Source organism: Cervus canadensis, chromosome 22 (genome assembly GCF_019320065.1).
Source record: "Cervus canadensis isolate Bull #8, Minnesota chromosome 22, ASM1932006v1, whole genome shotgun sequence".
Taxonomy (NCBI): Eukaryota; Metazoa; Chordata; class Mammalia; order Artiodactyla; family Cervidae; genus Cervus; species Cervus canadensis.
Genome location: NC_057407.1, coordinates 8,271,727 through 8,299,166, shown reverse-complemented (window position 1 = coordinate 8,299,166; position 27,440 = coordinate 8,271,727). Strand labels below are relative to the sequence as shown.

General features: G+C 54.3%; 1 protein-coding gene and 2 long non-coding RNA genes across 5 annotated transcripts; 2 read left to right on the top strand and 1 right to left on the bottom strand.

The window, feature by feature from the left end:
* Nucleotides 1–20: 20 nt before the first annotated feature.
* PTPN23 (protein tyrosine phosphatase non-receptor type 23) lies at nucleotides 21–22,696 on the bottom strand. 2 transcript variants are annotated; one of them, XM_043441861.1, is made up of 25 exons: nucleotides 22,511–22,695; nucleotides 15,517–15,591; nucleotides 7,720–7,847; nucleotides 7,456–7,532; nucleotides 6,925–6,974; nucleotides 6,702–6,833; nucleotides 6,435–6,515; nucleotides 6,216–6,347; nucleotides 6,091–6,138; nucleotides 5,773–5,829; nucleotides 5,631–5,689; nucleotides 5,394–5,473; nucleotides 5,167–5,281; nucleotides 5,018–5,083; nucleotides 4,626–4,771; nucleotides 4,161–4,472; nucleotides 3,928–4,082; nucleotides 3,685–3,836; nucleotides 3,420–3,599; nucleotides 1,626–3,333; nucleotides 1,366–1,550; nucleotides 1,179–1,283; nucleotides 970–1,108; nucleotides 781–894; nucleotides 21–711 (listed from the first exon to the last, which is right to left on the bottom strand). In XM_043441861.1, exons 1-25 carry the CDS (start codon nucleotides 22,592–22,594, stop codon nucleotides 232–234), a joined length of 4,860 nt encoding a protein of 1,619 aa, XP_043297796.1. In that variant the 5' UTR covers nucleotides 22,595–22,695; the 3' UTR covers nucleotides 21–231. The 2 variants fall into 2 exon arrangements, with proteins under 2 accessions (XP_043297796.1, XP_043297795.1); XM_043441860.1 differs by having other exon boundaries at nucleotides 6,435–6,833; nucleotides 22,511–22,696.
* Nucleotides 4,356–6,448, top strand: LOC122424271. 2 transcript variants are annotated; one of them, XR_006264371.1, is made up of 4 exons: nucleotides 4,356–4,496; nucleotides 4,587–4,791; nucleotides 5,915–5,975; nucleotides 6,139–6,441. It is a non-coding gene; the product is annotated as an uncharacterized LOC122424271 (long non-coding RNA). The 2 variants fall into 2 exon arrangements; XR_006264370.1 differs by having other exon boundaries at nucleotides 5,915–6,448.
* On the top strand, nucleotides 22,192–26,419 carry LOC122424270. The gene is made up of 2 exons (XR_006264369.1): nucleotides 22,192–22,328; nucleotides 24,691–26,419. It is a non-coding gene; the product is annotated as an uncharacterized LOC122424270 (long non-coding RNA).
* Nucleotides 26,420–27,440: the final 1,021 nt, after the last annotated feature.

The following is a 27,440-nucleotide window of genomic DNA, read 5'->3' as shown; positions in this document are numbered from 1 at the left end:
AGCAATGGGCAGACACCGGCCACAGAACAGGTTTGTTTATTCCATAGCAAAGAGCTGAAAAACAGGTCCCACAGAGAAGTGGCGCCTGACCCAAGACCTGCTACCCACAGAAGTGCAGGCCGGGCCAGGCAGGGCTGAAGGCAGCCGGAATGAGAGAGACGGGCCCAGGAGACGATGTAGTGAGACGACCAGGCGGGCGCGCCCGGTCAGGGCCCGTCGAGTGTCCACCTGTCAGGTCTTGTTGAGCGTCCAGAGCGGGTCCAGGAGGCTGAGGGGGTCGTCGGGGGGCCGTGCGGCCCGCAGCCCCTGCCCGTCATGGGCCTGCAGGAAGTCCTGCTTGCTCATGCGCTGCTTCCCCCGCAGGGAGCCGTCCAGGGAGAAGGCCTCGGGTGTGAGGGAGGCCAGCAGCTCCAAGGAGGAGGAGGGTGGCCCCACGCTGGGGGCCTCAGGGACCGGCTGCTCCTCCTCAGGCTGCGGGGCCTCGGGCAGAGGAGAAGAAAGCGGGGGTGGGGAGGAGGAGGGGAGTTGGGTGGACTCTGGGAGGCTAGGGGGCGGCGGGCCGGGGGTCTCCACGGGGTCTGGCAGACTGGCCACCGGGGAGTCCATGCCCCCAGGAGGCCGGATGCTGAGCTTGGCGATCGTGGCCTGGATGGAGCTGATGGGCACATCCCCGCCAAGGACCAGGTCCTGGGAGTCCTGAGGAAGGTGATTCTGGGGAGACACGAGCGTGTGAAGAGGGTGCGTGCAGTGCCCAGAGCCCCTGGGAGGGGCCCCCCTCACCTTCTGGGCGATAGCGGTGCCGGTCGTGGGCTTGCTGGGAGGGGGCACGCCATGGCGCTGTAGCACCTGCTCCACGTGTCTCACCACGGCCTCGTGGCAGAACTTGAGGTGTAGCTGCGGGGGCACACGGGCTGGTGAGCTGGGGGCTGTCCCCGGGCGGAGGGCGCATGCCTGCCCGCTGAGCCTCACCTTCTCCTGGAGCATGTGCTTCCTCTGCTGCCGCATGCGCCGCACCAGCTGGGGCAGCTGGGGGATCCCGCGTCCAGCCTCCACCTCCTGCACGGCCGCGTAGAGCAGCGCGAAGGCCCCTGTGCGGCCCACTCCCGAGCTGAGGCCGGAAGACGGGGTCAGGCCGGCCCCCGGGCCCCCGAGGAGCCCCAGGAGCTGCCCACACCTACCTGCAGTGGACGACAACGGGCGTGTGCAGCGGGCGCTGATGCAGGTAGTGGGCGTGCACCTCCTGGATGAAGCGCAGCAGGTGGCCGGGGCTGTCAGGCAGGCCTCTGCAGGGGGGATGGGGGTCTCTGAGCCAGAGCCGCTCGGAGCCCGCAGCGCCCCTCCCGCCACCCCGGGCAGCAGACGCACAGCTCGGGCCACGCCGGGAAGTGCAGGTGCACGAGAGAGCGCTTGAGGCTCTGGTCGCGGAACTGCAGGCTGAGCACCCGCTCCACGTGCGTCTCGGCGGCGCGGACGCTGCTCAGGGCCAGGCTCAGGGCCCCGTGCACCATGGGCTGGCCCCGCTCGGTGGGGAAGTAGCGCGCCACCTTTTGCTGAGGCACAAACAGGTAGTTAGGGCTGGCGATCCAGGGCCCCTGCCCAGCGCCCGCCCAGCCCCTCCCTCTCACCTTCTCCATCTCAGCCTCCGACACCAGCATGACAATGACCGACACCTTCTGCTCATGCACCATGAGCCAGAAGTCGGCCGCTGTGCCAGGCAGGGGGGCCTGGGTGGCCACCAAGGGGGGGCAGTAGGGTGAGAGCCCCTCCACGCGGCTGGCGTTGATGTAGTCGTCCTTGCCAGAGCGCAGCACCACGCGGTTGCTGTCGTAGGGCATGACATCCTGGTGCCGGTTCTTGAGCGAGTAGCAGCGGGCGATGGCGATGGAGCGGCCCCGGGCGTCGAGCTCCTGTGCATCTTGCAGCTCCCGCCACACCGTGTCCAGGGCCCCCGCGGCTCCCAGCTGGCCCCGGAAGGCCTCCAGCTCCTGCTGCAACTGCTGCAGCCTCTCAGGACGCTCATAGGGATCCCTCTCGATCAGCCGCAGGGCCTGTGGCCGCCGGCCCTCAGCCGCGTCCACCTTCGTGGGCTGCAGCAGGGGCTGCCCACCCCCAGGAGGCTGAGGGCCTCCATGCTGGCTCTCGGGGCTGGAGGACAGCAGGTCAGCAGCGGCGGTGCCTCGGCGCAGACAGGGGGGCGGCTCTGCTGCAGGGGGCCGTGGAGGCACAGGGCCCGGTCCCGGGGAAGGGGCGGGTGAAGGCACCAGGTGGGGAGTGGGGGCCGACTGGATGGCAGGCGGGGGGGCTCGAATGGAGAGAGGGGCCGCCTGTGGGCCCAGGGGTCTGGGGGCAGGGGCAGGGGCAGGACCATAGGCCAGGGTGGGATGGGGAGGCTGAGGGGGCCCGGCGCTGGGGAAAGGCAGAGCCCCGGAGTGTGGGGGCGGAGGGTCCTGGGAGGGGCCAGAGTACAGCTGGGTGTGCAGGGCAGGTGATGGCTGCCCCAGGACCCCAGGCTGAGGGGCGAAGGGGTAGGGGGCCTGGGTAGGCACCAAGCCTGGAGCCTGGGGCGGGAAGATGTGCGGGTGCTGGAGTGGAAGGGGCTGAGGGGGAGGCTGGGGTGCCATCCTCGGGGCTGGAAAGCCCGCAGGCACCCCGGGAGGGAAGTGGTGCTGGGCCGGGGGCGCTGTGAGGGGCTGCTTGGGCCCCATCGGGTAGGTGTAGGGCAGGGGCAGCGGCTGTGGCGGGGGGCCCGGGAAGCAGGCCTGGGGAGGGGCGGGGGTGGGGTTTGGCCGTGGGGCTGTGTGGCTGGAGATGGGGGCCTGGACACTATCCACGGTGGTGGTGGCTGGCCGAATCCCCATGGCCAACTCGTGGCCTGAGAAGTGGGGAGGGGGCGCTGAGGGGAGGCCAGCGAGCGGAGGGGGTAGCCCCACCCCCCCATAGGGGCTGCTCACCATGCCGTGCTGGGGTGAAGACCGGGGCACGAGGCCCAGCTCCGGGGCGTAGGCGGGGGCTGTGTAGAGAGCAGGTCCAGGGGCCACCGCCACCCCTGGGTGTCCCGGGGGCTGGGGGGCCCTGGGCTGCAGCATCTGGGTGGGGCCTGCATAGGTACCAGGCGGTAAGGCGCTGGAGAGGTAGTGGGGTCCTGGGCCTGCCGAGCTGGGGAAGGGGCCAGGATGGAAGTGGAGGGGGGCGGCGGCCCCCAGGAAGGGCTCGGGGGGCAGACTGCGCAGCTCCTCAGGCAGGTCTCCGGCCTCCATCGCCTCACCCTCCTCCCTGCGGGGCAGCAGCGGCTTTGGCGCTGTGGGCCGTGGAGGCGGCTTCTTCTTGAGCTCTCTGTGGGGTGAGCGACGGAGACGGGGCGTCAGCCCCCTCAGCCTGGCCTGGCTCTGCAGCTGCGCCCAGGGTGTCCCCAAACTCACCTGTCCAGGAGCTGCTGGCGTGTCGCCTCGCGAGCCTGGCAGGTGGACTGCGTGCGCTCCAGCAGAGCAGCCACCTTGCTCTCCAAGTCTGCGTAGAAGTCCTTCCCCTCCTGGGACTTCTTCATCAGGTCCTCGTAGGCCTCATAGGAGGCCACCAGGCTCTGCAGCGTGGAGTTCCACCTGGTGGGCAGAGGGCAGGGGGGAGGTGAGCCGCTGCAGGCCGGCTCCGGGAGGCGGGCCCTGGGGCCCAGGGCCGGACACTGACTTCTGGTCCAGGTCGCTGAGCACGCGCCGCACGGCCGCGTACTGCACGTTGGCCTCAGTCAGGGCCCGGAGGACGTTGTCCTGGGCGGCCAGGTTCTGCTCCAGGTACACCCGCAGCTGGTCGTACTTCTTCAGCTGCTCCTCAAACAGCTTCTGTGGGGGCAGTGGGGGAGGACAGATGCTCAGGGCCTTGCTGCCTGAGGCGGGGTGCCAAGAGCCAGCCCGCCGCCCGCGCCCGACCCACCTTCATCTCCGAGTGGTCGGCAGTCACCAGCGCTGCCGTGATGTCGTCCTTCTGGATGAGCTCGCGTAGCTGCTGCTCCAGGGACACACGCTGGTCCCGCATCTCCTGCACCTTGGCCAGGATGCGCTTCAGGTTCTGCAGCACTGCCTTGTCCTCTGCGAGCAGCGACAGGCAGTGAGGCCAGAGCCACCCCACCCCACCCCAGACCTCCCCGTGGGGAGAGGAGGGCTCACCTGGGCTGAGGGCCGGCGAGGGCAGGGCAGCCCGCACCTGGTCCAGGGGGCCGCTGAGCAGCCGCAGGTTGCCGACGTGCAGGTTCATGGCGCGGTGCAGCTCGCTGTTGGTGAAGGAGGCCTTCTCATGGACCTCCATGTACTTGGCCCACTCTCGCCTCACCTCTGCCAGCTCGGCCTTAGACACGGCCGTGCTGGCCCCCGCCGGGCCCGCCGCCTCCTGCAGCTTCTGTTCCAGCACCTCGTCCTCCTCCAGGAGGTCCCTGATGTCCTTCAGGGAGGCCTCCACGTCCGTGAACACCCCCGACAGCACTGCAGGCGGACACAGAGGAGGGGGTCAGCTCCTGGGGCACGGGGGGCGCTGGTTCACAGCCAGGGGGTGGGTGCTATGCCAGGAGAGGTGAAACCTCCGTCCCTGCCCAACAGGGGACAGCAGCAGGTGGCCTCCACCTGCTCCATACTCACCCTGCATGGACTGGACGAGGTTCCTGACGGTGTCGGGACGGACGCTGAGAGCCGCGCACTTCTCCATGAGCTGGGGTGGGATGTGGTTGTAGGTGTCGAGGTTGTCCACTGTCTCAGGATCCAGCTGCAGTGAATCCATGAACTGGCTGTGGGGCAACAGGACCAGGTGGGTGTGGACTCAAACCCTCACACATAAAAGGAGCCCCCCCACCCCCCAATTAAGCAACGTCCAAGGTCCTAGCCGAGCGCACAACCGTGTCCCAGCCACCAGCACAAAACCTGCCCTGGGCGCTGCTGGAAATGCACATGAGGCCCAGGGCAGGGAGGGTGAGCCAGGAGCCTACCGTTCACTGGCCATTCACCACCCCCTCCCCCCACAGCTCTGCACTCACTCCAGGACCTCGTTCTTGTCCTCAATCTTGGCCATCATCTCCCGGAGCAGCTTGGCCTTCTCCTCACTGCAGGAAGACAGCAATTTGTTGGCAGCCCTTGTGTCTCGAGACATCCCAGCCTGGGCTAACAGGGTTGTCTGTCCACTCACCTGTATAGCGATGAGGCTTCGTGTGCTGCCATTGGTACAAGTTTGGCGAAGATATCAGGGCCCGTAACAGCAGGGTCTGTGGGGTTCACCGGCAAGGGCTTCACCAAGGGGGCACCTGGGAGGGAGAGGCAGAGAGTCATGGAGACCAGGCCCACCCAGCCTTGACTGCCTCTGTTCTGCCGCACCTTCGTCCCCTATCCCATCCCAGGCTCCCCTCAGCTTCAGACCTTTCACAGGCTGAAGGGTGTCCAGTGCCGGAACGGCCTCATGGTAGATGAAATCATTATCCTTCTTGGCAGAATTGTACCTGGCGTAGGGGGCGGGGGGCGAGTCTTGAGTGGTCAGCAGGGACCCAGGACCTTGCCCCCACCCCCATGTGGACCCCTGCTCTCTGGCCCTGGTGGCTTCCTCCCAATGATGCAGGCAGAGAAAAAACCAGAGCCCCTCGAGCCCCAGAGACTCACTTTCCCCCAATGACGTCCATAGCGAAGCGCAGGGCATCCTGCACGGTGTCAGGCTGGCCCTGTGGGGGAGGAGCGGAGCTCAGTACAACCACGGCCCACCCCAGGACCCCCTTGGCCCGGCCAGGCTCTCCCCCATCATTACCTTGGCCAGCTTGATGGCTTCATTGAGCTTGTCCAGGGCACTCTGGAAGTATGCAACCTGCAGGGGCCAGCAGAGCCTAGTCCAGCTTTCTGCGTGGACCCTGCTCCTCCTGCCTCCCCGATCCAGCCTGTCTGACCCGTAGGTGGCCCAGAGGAGACAGGAGGCCGAGCAGCCGCCACATTCCAGCCAGCCAACAGCTAAAGGTTAGTGTCCGCTTGCAGCTCTGCCCACAGCCCACACCTCCAGGGGACCACCCCCCACCAGCGGTCTAATGGGGCTGGAACAGTCTTAGTGCCCTCCTGGCCCCGGCTCGCTCACCTGCTCCCCAAACTTCTGCTGCTCCTCCGCCTGCTTCCCCATGTGCAGCTGGACGGAAGAAACAGTCCTGCTTACTTAGGGGTGACACCTCAGCGCCGCGCCCCCCGTGCCCACAGCGCACTCACATGAGCCACAGCCGCAAAGTAGTAGATCTTCATCTGGACCAGCTTCTTCCAGTCCTTCTGGATCCGACCCAGCAGCGAGGCGGTGTCAGGGTTCTCCAGGGCGCGGCAGGCCTCTTTGTAGTAATCCACCACCTGGGGGCCAGGACGGGCTCCGGTCGGGGGCTGGGGGAAGCCAGGGCTGGCCCCAGTCTCCAGGAGGCCCTCGCCCCCCCAGCCTACCTGTGCACTGATGCGCGCCACCAGGAAGCTCTTCCTGTTGTCCAGCATGGACTTCTCCAGGAGGCACTCCTGCGCCTGGCCCTGGGGCGGGGGGTGCAGAGGCCCTCCTTCCTCACCCGGACAGGCCGCACACACCCCGCCCCGCCCAGCCTCCCCTCCGAGCAGCTCCTGCCCCACCTGGGGCTCAGCGGGTCGCAGCCCAGGCCCCAGCCTGTCCCTCCCTGAGCTGTGCGCCACCGTCCGGCCCCAGCGAGGGCGGCTCCTCACCAGCATGAGGTTGACATTTAGAGTGAGGATCTGCCGGCTCATGTCCACGCTGTAGGCCTGGGGGAAGTGCTCCCTCAGGTAGGAGAAGGCGCCGGCCGCGCACTGGAAGTGGGTGCAGGAGACCTTCATGCCCTGGGGGAGAGCGGGTGTCAGGCAGAGCCAATCCAGGGGTGGGGTTCACTCTGGAACTGAGAACACTCAGCACCCCGCCCCGCTTCCTCACCTCCTCAGACACCCGCTTGTCCATGGCCCCCAGCATGGAGTGCAGTGCCCCTGGGAAGGCAGAGAACATGGGTCAGGGCTCAGCTGGGGCTGCTGCCCACACGGGTGCCCAGGGTGAGACGGGGGGGTGGTGGGGGAGCCAGTGATCTGGGGCTCCAGCTCTGCACCAAGCAGGGACGAGTCCCTCACAGGCCTCGGCTCCCCAGGCTGAGGCCGTACCAGCAGGGTTGATGGCAAGGCCAGCCTAGGCCTCCTCCCGCCAGAAGCAAAGCTGAGCCACAAGGGGAGTGGCGGGGGAGATGGGGAATCCAGACAAAGAGGAGAGGCCGCCTCTGTGCCCAGAGCACACAGCAGCACTCCAAGAGCAGGCAGCCTCGCAGCGCCTCCCCCACCAGGGGGCTCCCTGCGGCCCAGGAGGCGGGCAGAGCTGAGGGAAGGCGGGGCGGGGGGGCGGTCAGGATCCAGGTGTCTTCTGCTGAGATGGGCAGGGCTGGGAGCAAGGGGGCCCCAGGGAAGGGGCGAGGCAGCTCACCAAGGTTGTAGAGAATGCAGGCCTGCTCGTACTTGATGTCCTCGTGGGCCACCGACTTCCCGGAGAAGATCTCAGTCCTGGGGACAGGCCACCACAGTTGTGAGGGGGCAGCTGGTGAAGCGAGCCCCCTCCCAGTGCAGGGTGGGAGGGAAGGGGGCTGGGGAAAACCACCCCAAGCAGCTCCCCATCCTCTATAGCAAGGAGATGGGGAGGGGAAAGAGGGGCACCCTCCAGGCTCCCCCAGCTCTGCCCGCCCGCCCTCACCAGGTGACAGAAACGGCGGCCTCCTGACCCGAGCCCATGGGGACCCGACTCTGCAGGTAGTGGAGCTGGCCCAGGTACTTGCGGAGGACACTGCAGCCCTCGAAATCACGTGGGACACGGACGGCATTCTGCAGGAGGGTGAGAGGAGGCCGACCGTCATTTGGAGCAGGAGACAGGCCTGTGTGCCCACAAATGCCCGGACGGACACGTCGGAGCTGGGGGACTGTGCAGCGTAAGAAATCCAAAGGAAGTCACTGAACAACCGTCCCACCAGCCAGGATGCTTCCACCAAATCAGTTCCACTTTTCCAGGAAGTAGTTTAAAACATGCATTAAAATTTTCAATGTATTTAATGTTTGACCTGTATTTCTGTATCTAAAAATATGAGATACAATAGCCATGAAAACTGAAGACAAGGCTCTCTACTGACATGTCAACATGTCCATAACACATTTACCGTTGGAGAGGAAAAAGCATCTAACAGATAAGCAACATAATTTCACTGCTGAAAATAATACAGAAATAGATCCAACTAGTTATACAAAGTAAAAAAAATCTAGATAGTTACATACCAAAGAGGTAAGTGATCCCTGGATAGTCAGGCTTAACTAGTATATCTTACTCTGTACATATATATACAGGGACATCTTTGATTATATTATACTGGTTATGTATTCTACATTAACAATTTTTCATTTTTATAGTCATCAATGAAGCTAGTCCCACTTGAGGGGAAACAGTAAATTCTCTCCTCAAATGTCAGAACAGGAAATATAAAGAATCAGGTCGCTGTACACCTAGAACACCACCACAATCAATCCCCTACACGTATATATGAAATTTTTAAACAAAGAAATAGAGGAAGAAAGGCCTGCAGTATTCCCCTTGGGCCTCGGTGACCTGGGCTGCTGTCACATCCTCACAGCCTGAGCCGGCTTGGGTCCCAGGGCTGAGGGAGCTGGGGAGTCTGGGCAGCCAAGGAGCCTTCCTTGGATCTGTAGTGACTAGGCCCCTCCACGGGACCCCAAACTCCAGATCCAGGCCGGCCCTCCCATAGCTACTGCAAGTCTACAGCACCCCAAAACTGGTGGACATTCTGGGGTTCAAGAGCTGTGAAAAGTCACCCTTTCTTTATGTCCCCTGGCGGGGTTCCCACTTCTAGCCTCCTTCCTTAAAGTTCATCCACAGACGTTTGGCAGCACCCCCAGCAAAGCGCCTCTCTGGGGTTAAGTTGTGACTGGTGGGTGAAGGGTGAGGAGGCAGTGATGAGACACAGGCCCTTGCGTGTTTCTTTGTGCACTTTGCACTCTTAATTACAACCCATGAACCCAACTCTCCTGAGGCTCTGGTTGCTCCAGTGACTAAAGCTGGGTCTGAAGAAATGCTGCCATCTTATGGCCATTTCTGGTAACAACTGGAAAACCTGTGCTTAAGAACGCATAATATTCACAAGGCCTGGGAGGCTCAAAAAGGCACCTATGCTCTAGAAATAGCAGTAGGTAAGAATTCGTTAGCAATGGCTTTCAAAAGCAAATTTCCAAAGTAAATCTTACTCATCTTTAGAAAGTAAAAACGCACATAAAAATACCTTTACCACTCCTAATTCTTAAGAGAAGTGCAAATCAAAATGATGATGAGGTATCATCTTTCAGCACTCAGCACAGAGTCTACAAACAGTAAGTGCTGGAGAGCCATGGAGAAAAGGGAACCATCCTACACTGCCATGGGAATGAAAACTGCTAAGAGCCACCATGGAGAATGCGACAGATGTGGGTTCACAAACAGAAACAAGCGACCAACCATGCGGCAATTCATTCCTAGGAATAATGCAGAGACACCATCCTTCAAAAGACACGTGCACCCCAATATTCACTGGGACACTGTTTACAACAGGAAAGGATGCAAGCGTCCAAAAACTACAGCCACACAGAAGCTGATACAGAAGGTCAGCTACATACACACAATGGACTATTAGCCTTAAAAAAGAATGCAAAAGTGTCACTGGCAGCAACCTGGATGGATCCGGAGATGATAACACTAAGATATGGAAAGAAAAATTTTCTGTAATATCACTTACAGATAAAAAACTGGATGCAAATGAACTTGCCAAACACCTACTATTGACTTACTAAACAAATTTAACCACTCTGTGATAATGTATATGAAAACAGAATGAGAAAAAGAATTGATATATGTATATGCATGTGTGGATCATGTTTATCTCAAGCACATACACAATTGTAAATGAACTCAGAATAAAATTGCATTAAAACAAACAAACCTGAAACAACTGCCTGCTCTATTCCCACGAGGCCTCGGTAAAACCTATACTGGGTCACACATCACCACAACCTGAGCAGGTGAGGGTTCCCAAGTGGGAGAGCACTGGGCGTGAGGCAGCTGGGAAGTATATGCCAGAAAGACAGCAACCCCTGTAGATGGAGAACCTGGTCCACTCTGGACAGCCCAGTAACTCCAGATCAGCACGGGGGAACCGACTCCAGAATTTGTAATAATAGCGTGCGAAAAAAATAATCCAGGGGAAGAAAAAACATATATGTATGGCACTCCATCAGTCAGCCAGAGCTCAGGAAAAATAAACACTAAAAATATCCTCTATGCACTGATAAGTTTGAAATGAAATTTAAAATAAAAGAACAAAATGACAAAAAGAGTGTAAAAATACTGGACAAAAAAAAAATGCAGCACAACTTTACAATGTAATAATATCAGACCCTGCCCACCTGCAAAAAAAAAAAAAAAAAGAATTTGGGCCACTGGTATCACCATACAGAGACCACACACGACGTTACAAAGTGAACGAAGAAAGAAACAGGGACCCATCACAGGATAACCACAAGATGTGATAGCTCAAAACTGATAACAGGAACTACGTGACAAAATGCAGGCAGATTCTCACACACAGGCGGAGGGATAGGAAACGAGGGGTAAACTCAAAGGATAAGACACAGGTACAACCCTCGAGTAGGGAAAATAGATTATCCGAAAAAAGACGCGTGCTACAGCAAGGGGCAACCTATTCCACACTGCGGAATCACAACGTACAAAGGCAATAGACAGGTGGAAAGTAGAAAACAGCTGCACGTATCCGGCTACCTCATTTAGGTACACTTAACCAATAAAAAATATAATTTTAAAAATATTCTATGCATTGATCAGCTCCAAATGAAATATCAAATAAAAAAAGAACTAAATGACAAAAAGAGTCTACTACAAGGATTTCAGGCCTGGGTGACGAGCTGTGGCTGTCACATGCCTGGGTCTGGGCGGGACTGCATGGCTGGCTGGGGGACCTAGGGAGGACAAGTCAGCCAATGAGCCCCAGTCGCCCCTGGAGGGCCTGAACCCTCTGGATGGGACCACCATCTGCAGATCCAGCCGGGCCCTCAAGCACTTAGACCAAGCAGGCGCTCCCAAAGGATGGTGGCGCCTCTGAGCTGAAAGAGGACCTCCAGGTTACCTCCTTGTGCTGGACACCCCGCCTCCAGCCTCCATCCCGAGACTCGGCCCACCCAGGAATGACAGTGCTTAAAGCCACCAACTCCCGGAGTCCACCCAAACCCATGTCCATCGAGTCGGTGATGCCTCCAGTCGTCCCCTTCCCCTCCTGCCTCCAATCCCTCCCAGCATCAGGGTCTTTTCCAATGAGTCAGCTCTTCGCATCAGGTGGCCAAAGTACTGGAGTTTCAGCTTCAGCATCAGTCCTTCCAATGAACACCCAGGACTGATCTCCTTTAGGATGGACTGGTTGGATCTCCTTGCAGTCCAAGGGACTCTCAAGAGTCTTCTCCAACACCACAGTTCAAACGCATCAATTCTTTGGTGCTCAGCTTTCTCTACAGTCCAACTCTCACATCCATACATGACCACTGGAAAAACCATAGCCTTGACTAGATGGACCTTTGTTGGCAAAGTAATGGACATGGGTTTGGGTGGACTCCGGGAGTTGGTGATGGAGAGGGAGGCCTGGTGTGCCTGGCTGTGATTCATGGGGTCGCAAAGAGTCGGACACGACTGAGTGACTGAACTGAACTGAAAGGCACCTTGATTCCACGGGGTGGGATGTGTCTTGAGGGTGAAAGGTGAGGGGAAAGAGGCAAGGGACTACAGCCCTTCGGTGTTTTTCTGGGACATTCCCCTCTATTTGACAGCCCAGGAGCAGGACTTTCCCTAGGGCTTTCTGCCGGAGTAACCAGTTGGGCAGGAAAAGTGCTGCCGTCTTGTGGCCGTTCCCTGTAATAGCAGCTTGAAGACCTGTGCTTGTGTCTGCTGGGATTGTCAATGACAAGTGCCCTCCAGAAATGTCCGGGGGTAGCTAATCGAAACAGAATTCAAAAGGGGCCCACTTTCCAGAGCTCCTGTTCACCAGGTACAAATTGTGCTGGGACTCTTAAATGACACCCTAGGAACACTGCCTCTGCATCGCTAATCAGCAGGAAAACTCACATGAAAACTACAACAGGGTACTACCTCTCCCGCTCAGAATGGACATCAACAAAAAGACTACTGACAGAAAAACCGGGAGAGAGCAGGGAGAAAGCGAAAGACCCCAAAGATGTGGGGAGAAATGGAAACTGGCAGCAGGCACTATGAAGACGCAGAAGGAGGGTCCTTAAGGGCGGAAACGAATAGCTGTTAACTCCGGCAGGCCCACACGTGGCTGGATATCAAGGAGACAACCATCGATGAGAAACACCCTTGGATGGTGTCCTTTCCTGAAGCAATAGTAAGAATAATGGGACATGGGAGAAAGCAAAATTTCCAAGCACAAGGGCCTGGAAAAAAAAAATTAGTACAGCTTTACAGTGCAATAATATCAGCCCCCAACACCCCTTCCCCCCAATGATGAAACTGGGCCGTTGGTAACATCATACGCAGATCAAGACATAATGTTACAAAGCGCACTAAGACAGCCAGAGAGCGGAACCCATCACAGAACAACCGCAAGAGGTGACGTCCGAAAACTGATGCACAGGAACTATGCGACAAAAGGCACGCAGATTTTCTCACATAAAAAACAAACTGATTTTACCAGAGGCAAAGAGGAAACGAGGAATAAATTCAAAGGGTAAGACACAGTTACACATACTCAACTAGGGAAAATAGATCATCGGGAAAAAGTCTCATGCTACAGCAATGGGCAACCTATTCCGCACTCTGGAATCATAACACACAAAGGCAATGAACGAGTAGAAAGTAAAAAACAGGTGCATGTATCTGGCTACCTCATTTAGATACACTTAACCAATAATAAGCGACTGAACTGAACCAATAATAAATATAACGTCAGAAATACTCTATGCATTGATCAGCTCCAAATGAAATATCAAATAAAAAAGAATTAAATGACAAAAAGAGTTATTTACTACAAGGCCTTTGAGCCTAGGTGACAAGGTGTGGCTGGGCAGCCTTGCGATCAAGGCGGGACTGCGTGGCTGGCTGGGGGAGCTGGGTAGGACACGCCAGATGACGAGCCCGCGGTCTGCCCCGGAGGGCCTGAACCCTCAGGACAGGACCACCATCTGCAGATCCAGCTGGGCCCTCAAGCACTCAAACCAAGCCAGACGCTCCCAAAGGACGGTGGAGCCTCTGGGCTCAAAGAACACCTCCAGGTCGCCTCCTTGTGCAGGACTTCCCGCCTCCGGCCTCCATCCTGAGACTCAGCCCACCCATGACCACCACCACCTAAGAGCACCTTGATTCCAGGGGATGGGACGTGTCTGGAGGGTTAAAGGTGAGGGGGAAGAAGCAAGGGACCCCAGCCCTTCAGGGTTTTTTGGGACACTCCCCTCTATTTAACAGCCCAGGAGCAGGTCTTTCTCTAAGGCCCCCGTTGCCAGAGTCACCAGTTGGGCAGGAAAAGTGCTGCCGTCTTGTGGCCATTTCCTGTAACAGCAGCTTGAAAATCAGTGATTCGGAACACACTCAGGATTCATTTTCAAGGCTTGCCGGGTTCTCAATGACACATGCCCTACAGAAATGTCCTGGGGTGGATAAATCGAAACAGAATTCAGAAAGGGGCCCACTTTCCAGAGCTCCTGTTCACCAGATACAAATTGTATTGGGACTTTTTTAAACGACAGCTTAGGAACACTGCCTCAGCATTGCTAATCAGCAGGAAAATTCACATGAAAACTACAACGGGGACCACCTCGCCCATTCAGAATGGACATCAACAAAAAGACTACTGGCAGTAAAACCGGGAGACAGCAGGGAGAAAATGACGGCCCCAAAGATGTGGGGAGAAATGGAAACTGGCAGCAGGCACTATGAAGACCTGGAAGGAGGGTCCCTAAGGGCGGAAATTGACAGCCATTTACATGATCTGGCAGGCCCACATGTGGGGACAACCACTGATCAAAAACACCCACGGATGGTGTCCTTTCCTGAAGCAATAGAATAACTGAGACAGGGGCAGAAGCAAAATTTTCAAGCACAGGGGCCTGCAGGAAAAAACAAGCAGTCGAGCTTTACAATGTAACAATATCAGCCCCCCCCACCCAAAATGAAACGGGTGCCACTGGTAACATGCACAGACTAAGACACAACCTTACAGAGTGAGCTAAGACAGAGAAAGGGGCCCATCACCCGGCAACCACAAGAGGGGGTGTCTGAGAATTGATACACAGGAACTATGTGGCAAAAGGAGCGCCAATTGTCACTCATAGAAAACAAGCTTATTTCACCAGAGGTAGACCTGGAGGACCGAGAGGGCAACGGCACCCCACTCCAGTGCTCTTGCCTGGAGAACCCCAGGGACGGGGGAGCCCGACGGGCTGTCGTCTAGGGGGTCGCACAGAGTCGGACACGACTGAAGTGACTTAGCAGCAGCAGCAGACCTAGAGGAAACGAGGGATATATTCAAAGGGTAAGACACAGCTGCTGCTGCTGCTGCTGCTAAGTCGCTTCAGTCGTGTCCGACTCTGTGCGACCCCCTAGACGACAGCCCGTCGGGCTCCCCCGTCCCTGGGGTTCTCCAGGCAAGAGCACTGGAGTGGGGTGCCGTTTCCTTCTCCAATGCATGAAAGTGAAAAGTGACAGTGAAGTCTCGCAGTCGTGTCTGACTCTCAGCGACCCCGTGGACCGCAGCCTACCAGGCTCCTCCATCCATGGCATTTTCCAGGCAAGAGTACTGGAGTGGGGTGCCATTGCCTTCTCCAAAGACACAGGTACACACACTCAAGTAAGGAAAATAGATCACTGGAAAATATCTATGCTACACCACAGTACAACCTACTGTGCACTCTGTAATCATAACTTACTAGGCAAACTGTGGGTCGGGAAAAAGGTACATTTATTGAATTAAGTCAGTCCCATACAGCTAGTCAAAATAAACGTCAACCCAGGAGATCAAACTAGTGAACCCTATTGGAAAGCAACCCTGAATATTCACTGGAAATACTGTTGCTGACATTGAATCTAAAATTTGGCCACCTGATGCAAAGAGCCAACTCACTGCAAATACTCTGACCCTGGGAAAGACTGAAGGTAGAAAAAAGAAGGACGCAGACAGCATGAGATGGCTGAATGGTATTATCGACTCAAAGGACATGAGTTTGAGCATCCCTCAGGAGACAGTGAAGGACACAGAAGCCTGGCATGATGCAATCCATGTGGTCCCAAAGACTTGGATGTGACTGAGCAACAACAACAATTTATATATTTTCCGTCATTAGTTTTGCTTTTACAGAGGAAAAATTATTGAATTTAAATGTGAACAGTTTTCTCTCCCAAACCAATTTTGTTCACACCTGTGTAAAAATACTGTCCTCCTACCTGTCTGAGCAACTCCAGTTTCTTCAGTTCCTCATTGTAGGCTTCTGGATTCTCTCCATAATTCTTCAGGACAAACTAGAGAGAGAGACGGAGAGGACGCTGTAAATCAGGGAGAGAGCATCTTTCCTGCTCCCGCTTCTGCCCTCGGAGTCCTCGGCAAGCACCAGCCACGGCTCAGGATGGAGTCCAGACCCACTACCACCATCTCATCTCCTGCCCCGCTGGGAACTCGACCTCCGTAGCAAGGCAGTGCCAAGACACGTCCTGGAGCAGCCTCCTTTTTTGAGCAAAATGGAAAACACGCCTGCACAACCTGGCTGGGATCCCCTGGCTGGCCCCATCATGCTGCCGTCCTCCCTACCAAACCCAGCACTGGGCCAGCTCAGAAAGCCGGGGAATTCAGTCAGCTGAAGTGGGATCCTACCAAGCATTTGTAAATGGGCCCCAGTTCAAGCCTCCCTTGTGTCTCCGGCCCTGCTGAGGCCCGGAATCACCATCGTAATCCCGACCCAGCAGCAAATGTAGGAAAGAGAATCACGGGAGCGGGGGAGCGCGAAGCCTCCCCCGCCAGCCCGCCCTTCCGGGGAAAGCGCGCCCCGGAAATAAGCATCCTCCCCGGTGAGGAAAGGCCTGTGAGGTGTGAGGGGGATGACCCAGGGGAGGGAGGAGGGGAGGTCACTCCCACATCAGAGGCGCCACGACGGGGACGACACTCGCCAGCCTGGACCACCAAGATCTACACATCGTGGCAGCTCCCCCACTCCTGCTGGCGGACCTGGCGTCCGGGTCAGCAGTCTGGGGGCCCAGATCCGTCACTCCGCACCCGCGCAGGGCACCGATCCCCATCTCCCAGGGCTCCTTAAGGCCCCAGCCAAGGTCTGTGAGGCGGAGAAGGGAGGCGGCGGCCGGCTCTCCAGCGGCACACTCACACCGCGCCCGTGGCCCACCCGTCTCCCTGGCCCCTTCCCAGGAACTGTGACACGTGGCCGCGGAGTGAGCCCACGGGAACCTGGAAGCCGCGTGACCGCGTTAGCCGCCTGGCAGGGAAGCGAGAGAAGGGACAGGCAGAGGGAAGCGACTCCTGAGCTTCCTTCAGCTCCATCTGGCCACAGTTCCAAATCTCTGACCCCAACCCTCTTCCACTGGGTTTACCTCCGGCCAGTTCGCTATCCCCCATCCACCTCTGGCCCGGACACCCCACCCCTTCAAATCCACCCCTCATCCGGAGGATCTAACATGACTCCAGTGTGACTCCTGACTTTCTATCCTTCTGAAACACATGCGCTCCTGGGGAAAAAAAAAAATAAAGCCCAGCTTGCTTTTCTCAGGACAGGGAGATTATGGAGAAAGCTGTAATCTAAAGGGAAAAAAAAAAATGTAATCTGAGAAGAATGTGTACTACAGTGCTTCCCCAAACCTCCGGGACCAAATCTAATCTCAGAGCAGAGTTCACGGTCCTCAGTCTGCTCCCAATAGCCTTCAGCTCCCAGGGACACCCAGCCAGCAGCACTCTGAAATGCCCGCTCTCAGGTCTCAATGCTTGTCCACATGTTGCCCCCCACACTGTCTCTGCTAAGACTCAGCTACAATGTCACTACCTTTAGCATCAGCTGCTGCTCTCCCCACATTCGGAAAGTGCCTCCATCAGACTGTGTGCCTCCCAGCAGGGTCATGTCAGTGACCACCCTCACCCCAATGAGTCTATCGGGGTTGCCTTTACAGGAAATGCACAGGATGGATGAACAGACTGAATAATACCAAAGGAGACACTCAGAAAAATTGAGACGATGTGACAATTTACCCAACAATTATCCAGTCTCTTTGAAAGACAAGTATCATTAAGGGGGCTAGAGGGGAGGAGACTATTGTAGATTAAAAGAGATTAAAAAAAAAAAAGGAACAACTAAATACTCTATGAGAACCGTGATTGGATCTGAGTTTAGAAGAAAACAGTTATAAAAGATGTCTGAAGATAACAGGTGAAATTTAAATATAAAAAATAGTAGACAATTTTTGTGGATTTTCTAAGGTGTGATGATAACAGTATAGTTATACAGAAGAAAATCCTCTTAGGATGTGCTGAGATGTGTACAACTTACTTTCAAAGGTTCATGGGATATATGTGTGTGTGTACAGAGAGAAAGAACACAAATATGGTGTAATGTAACTATTACCATTGTTGTTGTTTAGTCGCTAAGTCATGTCTAACTCTTTTTTGCATGACCCCATGGACGGTAGCCCACCAGGCTCCTCTGTCCATGGGATTTTTCAGGCAAGAATACTGAGGTGGGTTGCCACTTCCTTCTCCAGGGGGGTCTTCCTGACCCAGGGATCAAACTCACATCTCCTGCATTGGCAGGCGGATTCTTGACCACTGAGCCACCGGGGAAGCCCAGCTATCAAAATTAATAGAACTTGGGCGAGCACTGCATTATTCTTTTGACTTTTCTGTATGTCTGAAATCTGGAAAACGAATGTTTTAAGAGTTGCTGAGGGAACTCCTGGGTGGTCTAGGGGTTAGGACTTGGCACTCTCACTGCTGTGGCCCAGGTTCAGGCCCTGATCAGGGAGCTGAGGTCTCGCAGGCCAAGCGATGCGGCCCGAAAAAAGAAAAATGAGTTGCTGAGCTAAATGATACCTAAAACAACACTTTCCTCACATTATCATTTCTTAGCCTCTTGTTGGATCCTTTGAGAACATGATAAAAGCCATGAAACAATCTCCCTACAAATATTCATCTATGCATAAACACAAGGATTTGCCAACATGTTCAGGGGGTTCACGTTGAAGCCCATTTATTGGGCTCTTGGTTTATAATCCTCGCTGTGATTTAGCCAATCCTTCACCCCGCCCGTCCCCCAATTCACAGACATAAAATGTGGCCTCGGCTATAGGGTAAAACTTGACTATCTAAATGGGAACATGTTCTTTCTCCGATTAGCTCCCTTTTCACAGGAGGCTTCTGTTTGCTTACCCCGAGGCGACAGAACAAGTGGAGCCCAGAGGCCCTGAGGGACAGAGGCAGAAGGGACCTGAGCGACACCTGAGAGTCCTAGAACCAAGGTTTCAGCTGCCATCGCTGGGAACACCTGTCCCAGCGGTCACGCAGTGGTGAAGGGGCGAGGGATGACGCCTCTGATGGCAGCAGACTGTCCCTGAAGGAGACCATTGACCTGTCTCATTCCTCCTCCAGGATCTGCAGCTAACACTGAGCTCCTACCCACAGGCCAGACACTTGCCAAGCGCCTAGTAAGTCACTCAGCCCTAAGAACCACCCAAAGGTAGACGGCATTGTCGCCAGCATTCTACAGCTGAGGAAACGGAGGCAAGGAAGGTGAGACGCTTGCCAAGGTCACAGCACTGATCACCGACGGAGCACTGACCAAAAGCCCGGCGTCTGGGCTCCAGAGCCCATATTCTTGACCACACATCAGACCAATCCATTTCTATGTTGTAAACACAGTTCTCATAAAACACCAAAAAATGGGAAGTGAAAACAAATCTCCGGCCACGAGGTGAGTCAATGGAGCAGAGAGGTGATTTTTTTAAACTCTGACAAAATCCTCTATGGCTAGATCACTCACTCCCCCTACTACACAGAGGTACGAGGCGGCTGAAGGTTAGAGTCAAGGACAGAGACCATCTCTCAGACAGGCTCTCTACAGCACAGACTTCTGCAGAGCAAGAAGCAAGGTCTGCTCGGGATGTGAGGGTCGCCAAAGAGCCTGAGAAGGCAGGCCCAGCAGCTGGCAGAGCCCGGACATCGGCAACACGGATTAGGAGTAAGATACTAGAAGGCACCGCCAGGACGCCAGCACACCTACACAGATGCCAGCCAGTTGGGGCTGAGAGGACCAGAGGCCCTCCAGAGCCCAGCCAGGCTTTGGAGAAGCTGGGCTTCTTTTTTCCTGAGCGAACAATGAGACCTGTGAACAGTATCGTGTTGCAATCATGTCCAGGGTTCAGAGCCACTGGGAGGAAAAAGCAGGGAAAGAAGAAGTTATAAGTTAAAAATACACAGGCTGGAAAGACTTTTTCCAAAGAGAAATACCAAAACAGAGTTAAGTCCTGGCAATGCCCCTAGGTTGCTATGAGACCTGGGCCTGGTTTTTCACCTGTAATATGGTGTTCATATTGGCTGCTTTTGAACTGTGGTGAAGACTCTTGCGAGTCCCCTGGACTGCAAGGAAATCAAACCAGTCAATCCTAAAGGAAATGAATCCTGAATATTTGTTGGAAGGACTGATGCTGAAGCTCCAATACTTTGGCCACCCGATGTGAAGAGTCAACTCACTGGAAAAGACCCTGATGCTGGGAAAGATTGAGGGCAGGAGGAGAAGGGGCAACAGAGGATGCGATGGTTGGATGGCATCACTGACTCAATGGACATGAGTTTGAGCAAGCTCTGGGAGATAGTGAAGGATGGGGAAGCCTGGCGTGCTGCCGTCCACGGGGTCGCAAAGAGTTGGACATGACTTACCGACTGAACCACAATTACCTGCTATGTCTAACTCACAGAGCTGTCATAGGACTTGAGCTATTTCCTAAACAGAGAAAGAGGGTGCTAAGCTGAAAGTATTGTTTACAATATGCCAAGGCCTGTACTAGGGACTCAAATGCGTTAACTCATTTTTTTAAAGTATATCTTGTTTTTCTCTTTTTATTTATTTTAGTTTTGGCTGCACTAGGTCTTTGCTGCTGTGCTCCGGCTTTTTGCAGTCGCTCGGAGCGGAGGCTACTCTGCTGTAATGCGTAGGCTTCTCACTGTGGCGGCGTCTCTTGTTGCAGAGCACAGGCTCTAGGCCCAGGGCTTCAGTAGTTGCGCCATGTGGGCCCTAGAGCGCAGGCTCAGTAGCTGTGGCACACAGGCTTGGTTGTCCCAAAGCATGTGGATCTTCCTGCACCATGGATCAGACCTGTGTCCCCTGCATTGGCAGGCAGATTCTTAACCACTGGACCACCGTTAAAGTCCCTGCGTTAACTCTTGATGCCCATAAGCTTATAAGGTATAGTATTAGTTCTGTTACAGGTGAGAAAAATGAGGCCCAGATTAGTGAAGTGATCATTTGTAACAGCTGAAGTCACTCAGCTATTAAGTCAAAAAGGTGGTACCTAAACCAAAGTCTGCCTGATTCCAGTGTCTATACTATTTCTGTGACATTACTCTGCCCTTTTACCAAGAAACCAATGGCCCAGAATTCTGTAGGCAGATGAAAGTGAAAGTTGCTCAGTCATGTCAGACTCTTTGTGACCCCATGGACTATACAGTCCCTGGAATTCTCCAGCCCAGAATACTGGAGTGGGCAGCTTTTCCCCTCTCCAGGGGATCTTCCCAACCCAGGGATCGAACCCAGATCTCCCGCATTGCAGGCAGATTCTTTACCAGCTGAGCCACCAGGGGTAGATGAGATCACCGGATCCTGCCATTCTTTGCAGATTAGAAAAATGGGAACCAGAGATCAGCAATGGCAGATCTAGAACTCTGGGCCAAACTTCCTAATTCTTGACCCAGGGTCAAGATTTTGTTTCACTTTCTCTGATACTAATATGATCTCATTCATCTGTGTATGCTTTTGTCATCCCATGGACGATGGGGGTTGTTTAGCGTCTGTTCTTAATTTGATATACATCTTGGAATTAAAACAGTAGATGGAAAGAAGACCAAACTTTGGGAAAGAAGTAAAAATTTGGAATTTTAGATCAATTAACCTAATTTCTGGGAAGTCTCCAGTGGTTCACTGGGGCCTGGGGTTTGATCCTTGGTCAGGGAACTAAGATCCCATAAGCTGGGGGACTCGGCCAAAGTTTGTTTTTTTTTTTTAATCTAATTTTCTGGTTTTACAAATGAGGAAAAAGATGCCCAAAGAGATTAAATGATGGACTCAAAGGAATACAAACTGTTAGTGTCTGAAGGAAGGCAGTGGCAGCGTGAACAGAGAAAGGGAGAGCTTCTTGGAAAACTTCTTCCCCAACCCGTTTTCTTTCTTCTATTTTTTTTTCTCAACCACCTTACTCAGTGGGGCACCATCCAGATTCTGGCAGCAGCTATACTAAAACCACAAGGATGTCAACCTGCAACAGCCTCCTGGTTATTCCTTTTCACTTCTGCTCTGTCCTTCAGTGGTACCAGACGGTCCTTCCCAAGGCAGATGTCTCAGAGGGTACCTGATGCCCAATCGACACACCTGGCCCTGCTTTGTACCAGCCGCACCTGATCTCCCCACAGCGGTCCCTTGCCTTCCTCAACGCCAAAACTGTCTGTTCTCTTCCATCCAACTGAAGAGTCAGCAAACGACTGCTAGGGTCGCTCTGGAAGCTACAATACTATTTATCCCCTCTGCGCAGTCGCGAACGCAGTAACGCTCCCCTAAACGACAGAGTTGTATCTTTTGGTCCAAAAGAGTTCCAGATAAGGTTTTTCTTCTGAGACCAGACAGAATTGCACCAAGTGTTACAGCCACTCCAATCACAGAGGTCAGGCTGGCCGGGGCCTTAAAACACATCCTGAGCCATCCTCGGCGTCCGTCCCAGTCCGGTCGTAGACGGACAGCACAACGACGGCCAAGAACAGCCTTTCCACCCAGACGGTTAAGGAGGGCCACCCACCGATCCCCGCAGGGCGGTGCTGGCGCGGATGAGGGGTGGAGCAGAACTAGGTCCAGAGCGTCACGCCGAGGAAGTGAGGCGCCTCGGCGGGGATCGCGGATGGCCGGGAGAAGAAATCGGAAAACAGGTTCCGATCAGACAGCGGGTGCTACTCGGGGCTGGCGGGGTCGGCGGGTGGTGGGGAGACGCTCTACGAGCGCGCAGAGGTGAGACAGGGTGCGATGGGGGTGCGCCAGGCGAAGGAAAGCCAGCGGAGGCCCCTCCTGGCCTCACCCGACCCTGCGACAGGGCCTGGGGAGATGATGGACGCGCAGGGGGCGTCACGCGCCGGCGGACTGAGAGACGCGGGAGAAAAGGGGAGGGGGCGGGGAGGAGGAGCTGCCCTCACCTTCTTTACGGCTGGCTGAAAGTGGAAGTCACCGGCCTCTTTCAGGTCCAGCCAGATCATGGGCATGCGGGGCACGGCCTCCATGGCCGCAGGCACCCGCCGGCCCCCCGGCCGCTCCCCAAGCTTTCACAGCTGCAGGCTCAGCCGCGCGCCCCGCCCCTCCACGCCGGAAGTCACTTGTCACGCGGGGATGGAAAAAAATGCCCCTATTGCCTGCTGGGAGAGGCTGTCCCCTCCCGTGCAGCCTTTTGCGCAGGCGCATTTTCCAGTGCGCATGCTCAGTCTCTTGCACGCCGGCACGTGTAGAGGGCAAACCTCCAGCCCGAGGCGAAAGGGTTTCTGGGAGTCGTAGTCTCTCTGCATCTAATTGCTAAGCAGGGAGGTCCTGGTTTCTTCTTCCTGGGCAAAGTAGACCGCAGGGACCTGGCTCGGGCTCCAGGCGCTCCCCACTCAGGGGAAGGACATTAGAGAACGTAGCCATAGACTTGTAGACGCTAAGTAGTGTCGAGGGCCTTGGTAGATGGGGTCAGATGCTGTGGTAGAGATAACGTGGTGGAGGGCCACCCCCAGAAGAAGTAACTTAAAAACAGCCTTGGAGTAAGGGCTGCCTGGCCTAGGAGACAGGGCTAAGAAGCAAGCAATGCGTTTCACCCCAGGTGTCGAGCTTTGGAACAGAGGAGTGACTTGTTGGAGACTGGCACACTCGGCTGAGCCTGTAAGAAGGGGCACTGCCTAAGAGATGGCCAAGTCCGTTTTTGATGATGGGGAGAGAACTGGTAAATGAAGTGTAAAGCGGAAGGGGGAAAAGAGAGAGAGACTTAGAGCGATGGGGGTGGGGATGACTATATACAGCCACGCGAATACCTTTCAGTCTGGAAGGGGACCAGGGAGCAGACAACAGTTATCAGCTCTGAAGAGATGACCTGTAGAGCAAGGATTTTTAAATCATGTGTATATTACCTAGCTTTAAAAACACATAAAATGGAGAATGGCTTGTTAAGGCAAAAGTAGAAGCAAGGAAATTAGCGAGGAACCTTTGGTAGTCTTTCAGGAGACAAATGTCGAGCTGGGGCAAAGGAAAATGAAACACGGGCAGGTTTGAGAAATGTTTTAGGGGGAAAATGTGGCAGAACCTGAGATGAATGGATGTAGGAGATTGAGAATATAAAAGATTATTTCCAAGTTTCTAGCTGGTATATACCTGGGTGGCTCCACAACTGTTTTTTGACATGGTAAAACAGGGAGGAAGAGGTTTGGAAGAGAAGGACAAGGGTTCAGGGCTGTCTGTGTTAAGCTGGATATAGATTCCCTTAAGTTGTTCAAGAGAAGATGTGGAGGAGACCATGGCTCAAGAGAGAGGGTTCACCCACAACCAAGGGCCCAGGTCCCCTTTGCAATCTAGGATCTACCTTCATGCCAGCTGGAGTTAGAAGCAAAAGAAAATCCAAGTACACAAATGTTCACAGCAGCATTATTTATAATATCCAGGAGGTAAAAATAAATCAGATATCCGTCAACAGATGAATGGGTAAGGGAGATGTGGGACAGCATGCACTGGACTGTCCTTCAGCCTCAGAAAGGAAGGACATTCTGATACATGCTCAACAGAAATGAACCGTGAAGACACGACGCCAGTGACATACGCCAGACACCGAAGAACAAATACTGTATTAGATTCTGTGTTAGTTGCTCAGTCATGTCCAAATCTGCCACCCCATGGACTGTAACCCACCAGGTTCCTCTGTCCATGGGGATTCTCCAGGCAAGAACACTGAAGTGGTTGCCATTCCCATCGCCAGGGGAATCTTCCCAACCCAGGGATTGAACCTTGCTCTCCTCTGTTGCAGGAGGATTCTTTAACATCTGAGCTGATTCCACCTAAATCAGTTAACTTAAGAGTAATCAAATTTGTAAAAAAAAAAAAAAAGAGTAATCAAATTTGTAAGAATGAAAAGTAGAATGGTGACTTCTCAGGGACTGGAAGGAGAAAGGAAGGGGAGTTAGTATTCAGTGGGCACAGAGTTACAGGGTGGGATGTTGAGAAAATTCTGGAGACGGATGATTGCACAACCATGTGAATGTATTAATACCTAATGCCACTGACCTGTGCACTTAAAAATGGTTAAAATGGAAGTTTTTTTTTTTAATGTAAGATCTTGCAGGTAATTTTTTTTTTTAAGGAAAAAGAAAATTTTACCAGCATCTGAAAAAGCTTGTTTCTGGAGGACCATCTTGAGGCCACCTGCTCAGAGGTGGAAGAACAGATTACGGTGTCAGCACGGCTGGCTTATCCTGAATCCTTGCTTCTTGGTTTGTAGGTGGATGTCTTCTGCCTGTGTCTTCACGTGGTCTTCCTTCTGTGCGTGTCTCTGTCGTAATGTCCTCTTATAAGGACCCCAGTCATCTTGGATTAGGGTCCACCCTCCTGACCTCAGGTTAACTTAGTTATCTCTTTAAAGATTGCATCTCCAAATACAGTCAACCTCTGAGGTACTGGGGATTAGTACTTCAGCATATGAATTTTGAGGGACACAGTTCAACCCATAACTCATGGCCTCGGTGACATGAAGAGCAGTTAGCATGAGAGGCATCAAAGAGGCACCAAGAGGAGAAGGGGTATGGACTGCCGAGGCACTGGGGTGAGGAGGGGTCGCTGGAAGCCAGACAGCAGAGAAGATGGCTCTGGGGTAAGCGGGGCCCTCCTGCTGCTGCCAAGTCACTTCAGTCATGTCCGACTCTGCGCAACCCCACAGACGGCAGCCCACCAGGCTCCTCCGTCCCTGGGATTCTCCAGGCAAGAACACTGGAGTGGGTTGCTATTGCCTCCTCCATGGCCATTGCCCTGCTAGCGCACCTATCCTCACAGAGATGGGCAGAATTAGGAGTTTAAGGAAATCAAAGACTCACTTGTACTGCTGAAGGGTAGGTCCTGTCACAAGGGGGCAGCAAAGACCCCATTCAGCCAAGGTAAACGGGCCTGTTCACCCCTTTCTTAAGACAACTGTCAAAAAAAAAAAAAAGACAACTGTCTTGTCAGAATTGGAATGACCTCAAAGACAGACATCCTCCCCCATTTTATTAATGTGGATCCATTTTAATGATGCAGAAACTGAGGCCTGGATTGGGGAGTGGACCACTCAAGCCTGCCAATAAGTGGATGAAGAGTCCAGGTTGGGCCTGGGTCTCCTCCCTTCAGTTCATTTATTCAGCTAGTGTCTGTTCAATACCCACTGCGCCCTAGGCACTGTTCTGGGCACTGCTGAATAAAACAAGCAAAGATCTCTGCCCTCATGAGAATACAATCTAATGAGGGGAGTTAGATATTAACACAATGAAAAATATACAGTATATGAGATGGCAGTTAAAAGCAGGACACCATAAAGACAATGGAAAGATTAGACCAAATTGAGATATCTGTGAGACATAAGCAAGAAAGAGAACCATCTACAATATATAAATCTCAAAAGTTCTCAGCCAAAAACTTATGGAAAGATGTCAGACCTCATCAGTAACCACGAAGATGCAGACCCAAACCACAGTGAAAGTTCGCTTTGTACTCATGGGACAAATGAGTATAATGAATGAGTATACATCAGTGTTGGTGAGGATATGGAGCAACGGGAACGCTTACCCGCTGCAAATGAGGCTGGAAATTGGTGCCACCACTACAGAAAACTGCATGATTTAGTCGTGTTGACGCTGTGAACAAAGACTGTCACCTGCCATTTCAGTAAATGGAGAATGTTGTGGCCACAAAGCCTTCAGCCACCACGGCCCCCTGTGTGCCCTGGGAGAGATTTAGGATGGAGAACAAGATACTGGTACTACAAAATTAGCATGCTTATCAAAGGAATGATTTCAACAAGCCCACCCTCCTGCATCTTCTCATATAGAAAAGCTCTCCAATCACTGACTTGAGATGTCTGTTTTTGTGATTAGCAGTAATCTTTGGATGGCGTGCATGCGTGTGTGTATTTGTCATGTCCATCTCTTTGCAACCATGGACTGTAGCCCACCAGGCTCCTCTGCCCCTGAAATTTTCCAGGCAAGAATACTGGAGTGAGTTGCCATTTCCTACTCCAGGGGAATCTTCCCAACCCAGGGATCGAACCCATGTCTCTTGCATCTCCTGCATTGGCAGGTGGATTCTTTAATACTGCACCATCTGGGAAGCCCTTGCACTACCTACTGCACACTTTTTCCTCAGCAAAAAAAAAAAAAAATCAAAACACTCCTACATCCTGGCTTCTCCCTTACATCTTTAGAACAGTCCCTACGAGCTGAGGGACTACATCACAGGCTTAAGTCTTCAGTAAGCCTTCTGAATAAAACATAATCCTCAACTTAGGTGGTTCTTTTTTTTTTCAGTTGACAACTCTCTATGTCTCCTGTGCCCCAGAAGTGGAATTGCTGGGTGTGTGAATATAGGGTATTCAGGACATCTAAACCACTCCTGCCCAGGGAACACCAGAAGGTGTGTCCAGAAAGAAGGCTCATAGCCACCCAAACAGGAAACATGGAGTCCTCCCCCCGTGCCACCTTTCTTAGATGTGAATCCAGAATCACTGCATTATGGGTGGGGAAACTGAGGCAAGGAGAGGGGGAAAGAGGCTGCCCCAAACACCATGGAGCCTCTGAGGGAAGGTCAGAAGAGAGGTCTGGTGTGGTGAGGGAGGGGAGAGGAGAAGAAGGGTAAAGGGAAGATGGGAGGTCACCTGGTCTCAGACCTGGCAGGCTAGAGGCCAGAGGCAGAAGGATCCCATTGTGTCTCTTCTGTCTCAGCCAACATCCATGTTCCCGGAGCTTGGGGAGGGAACACCATGGTGGCTCCCCGCTCCCCTGGTTCAGAAAGAGCAGCGAAGACGTAGCTGCTCCTCCCTCCAGAGTGTGCAGAGCCCTCCAGGAACCCTCGAGGCATTGTTTACTTTCT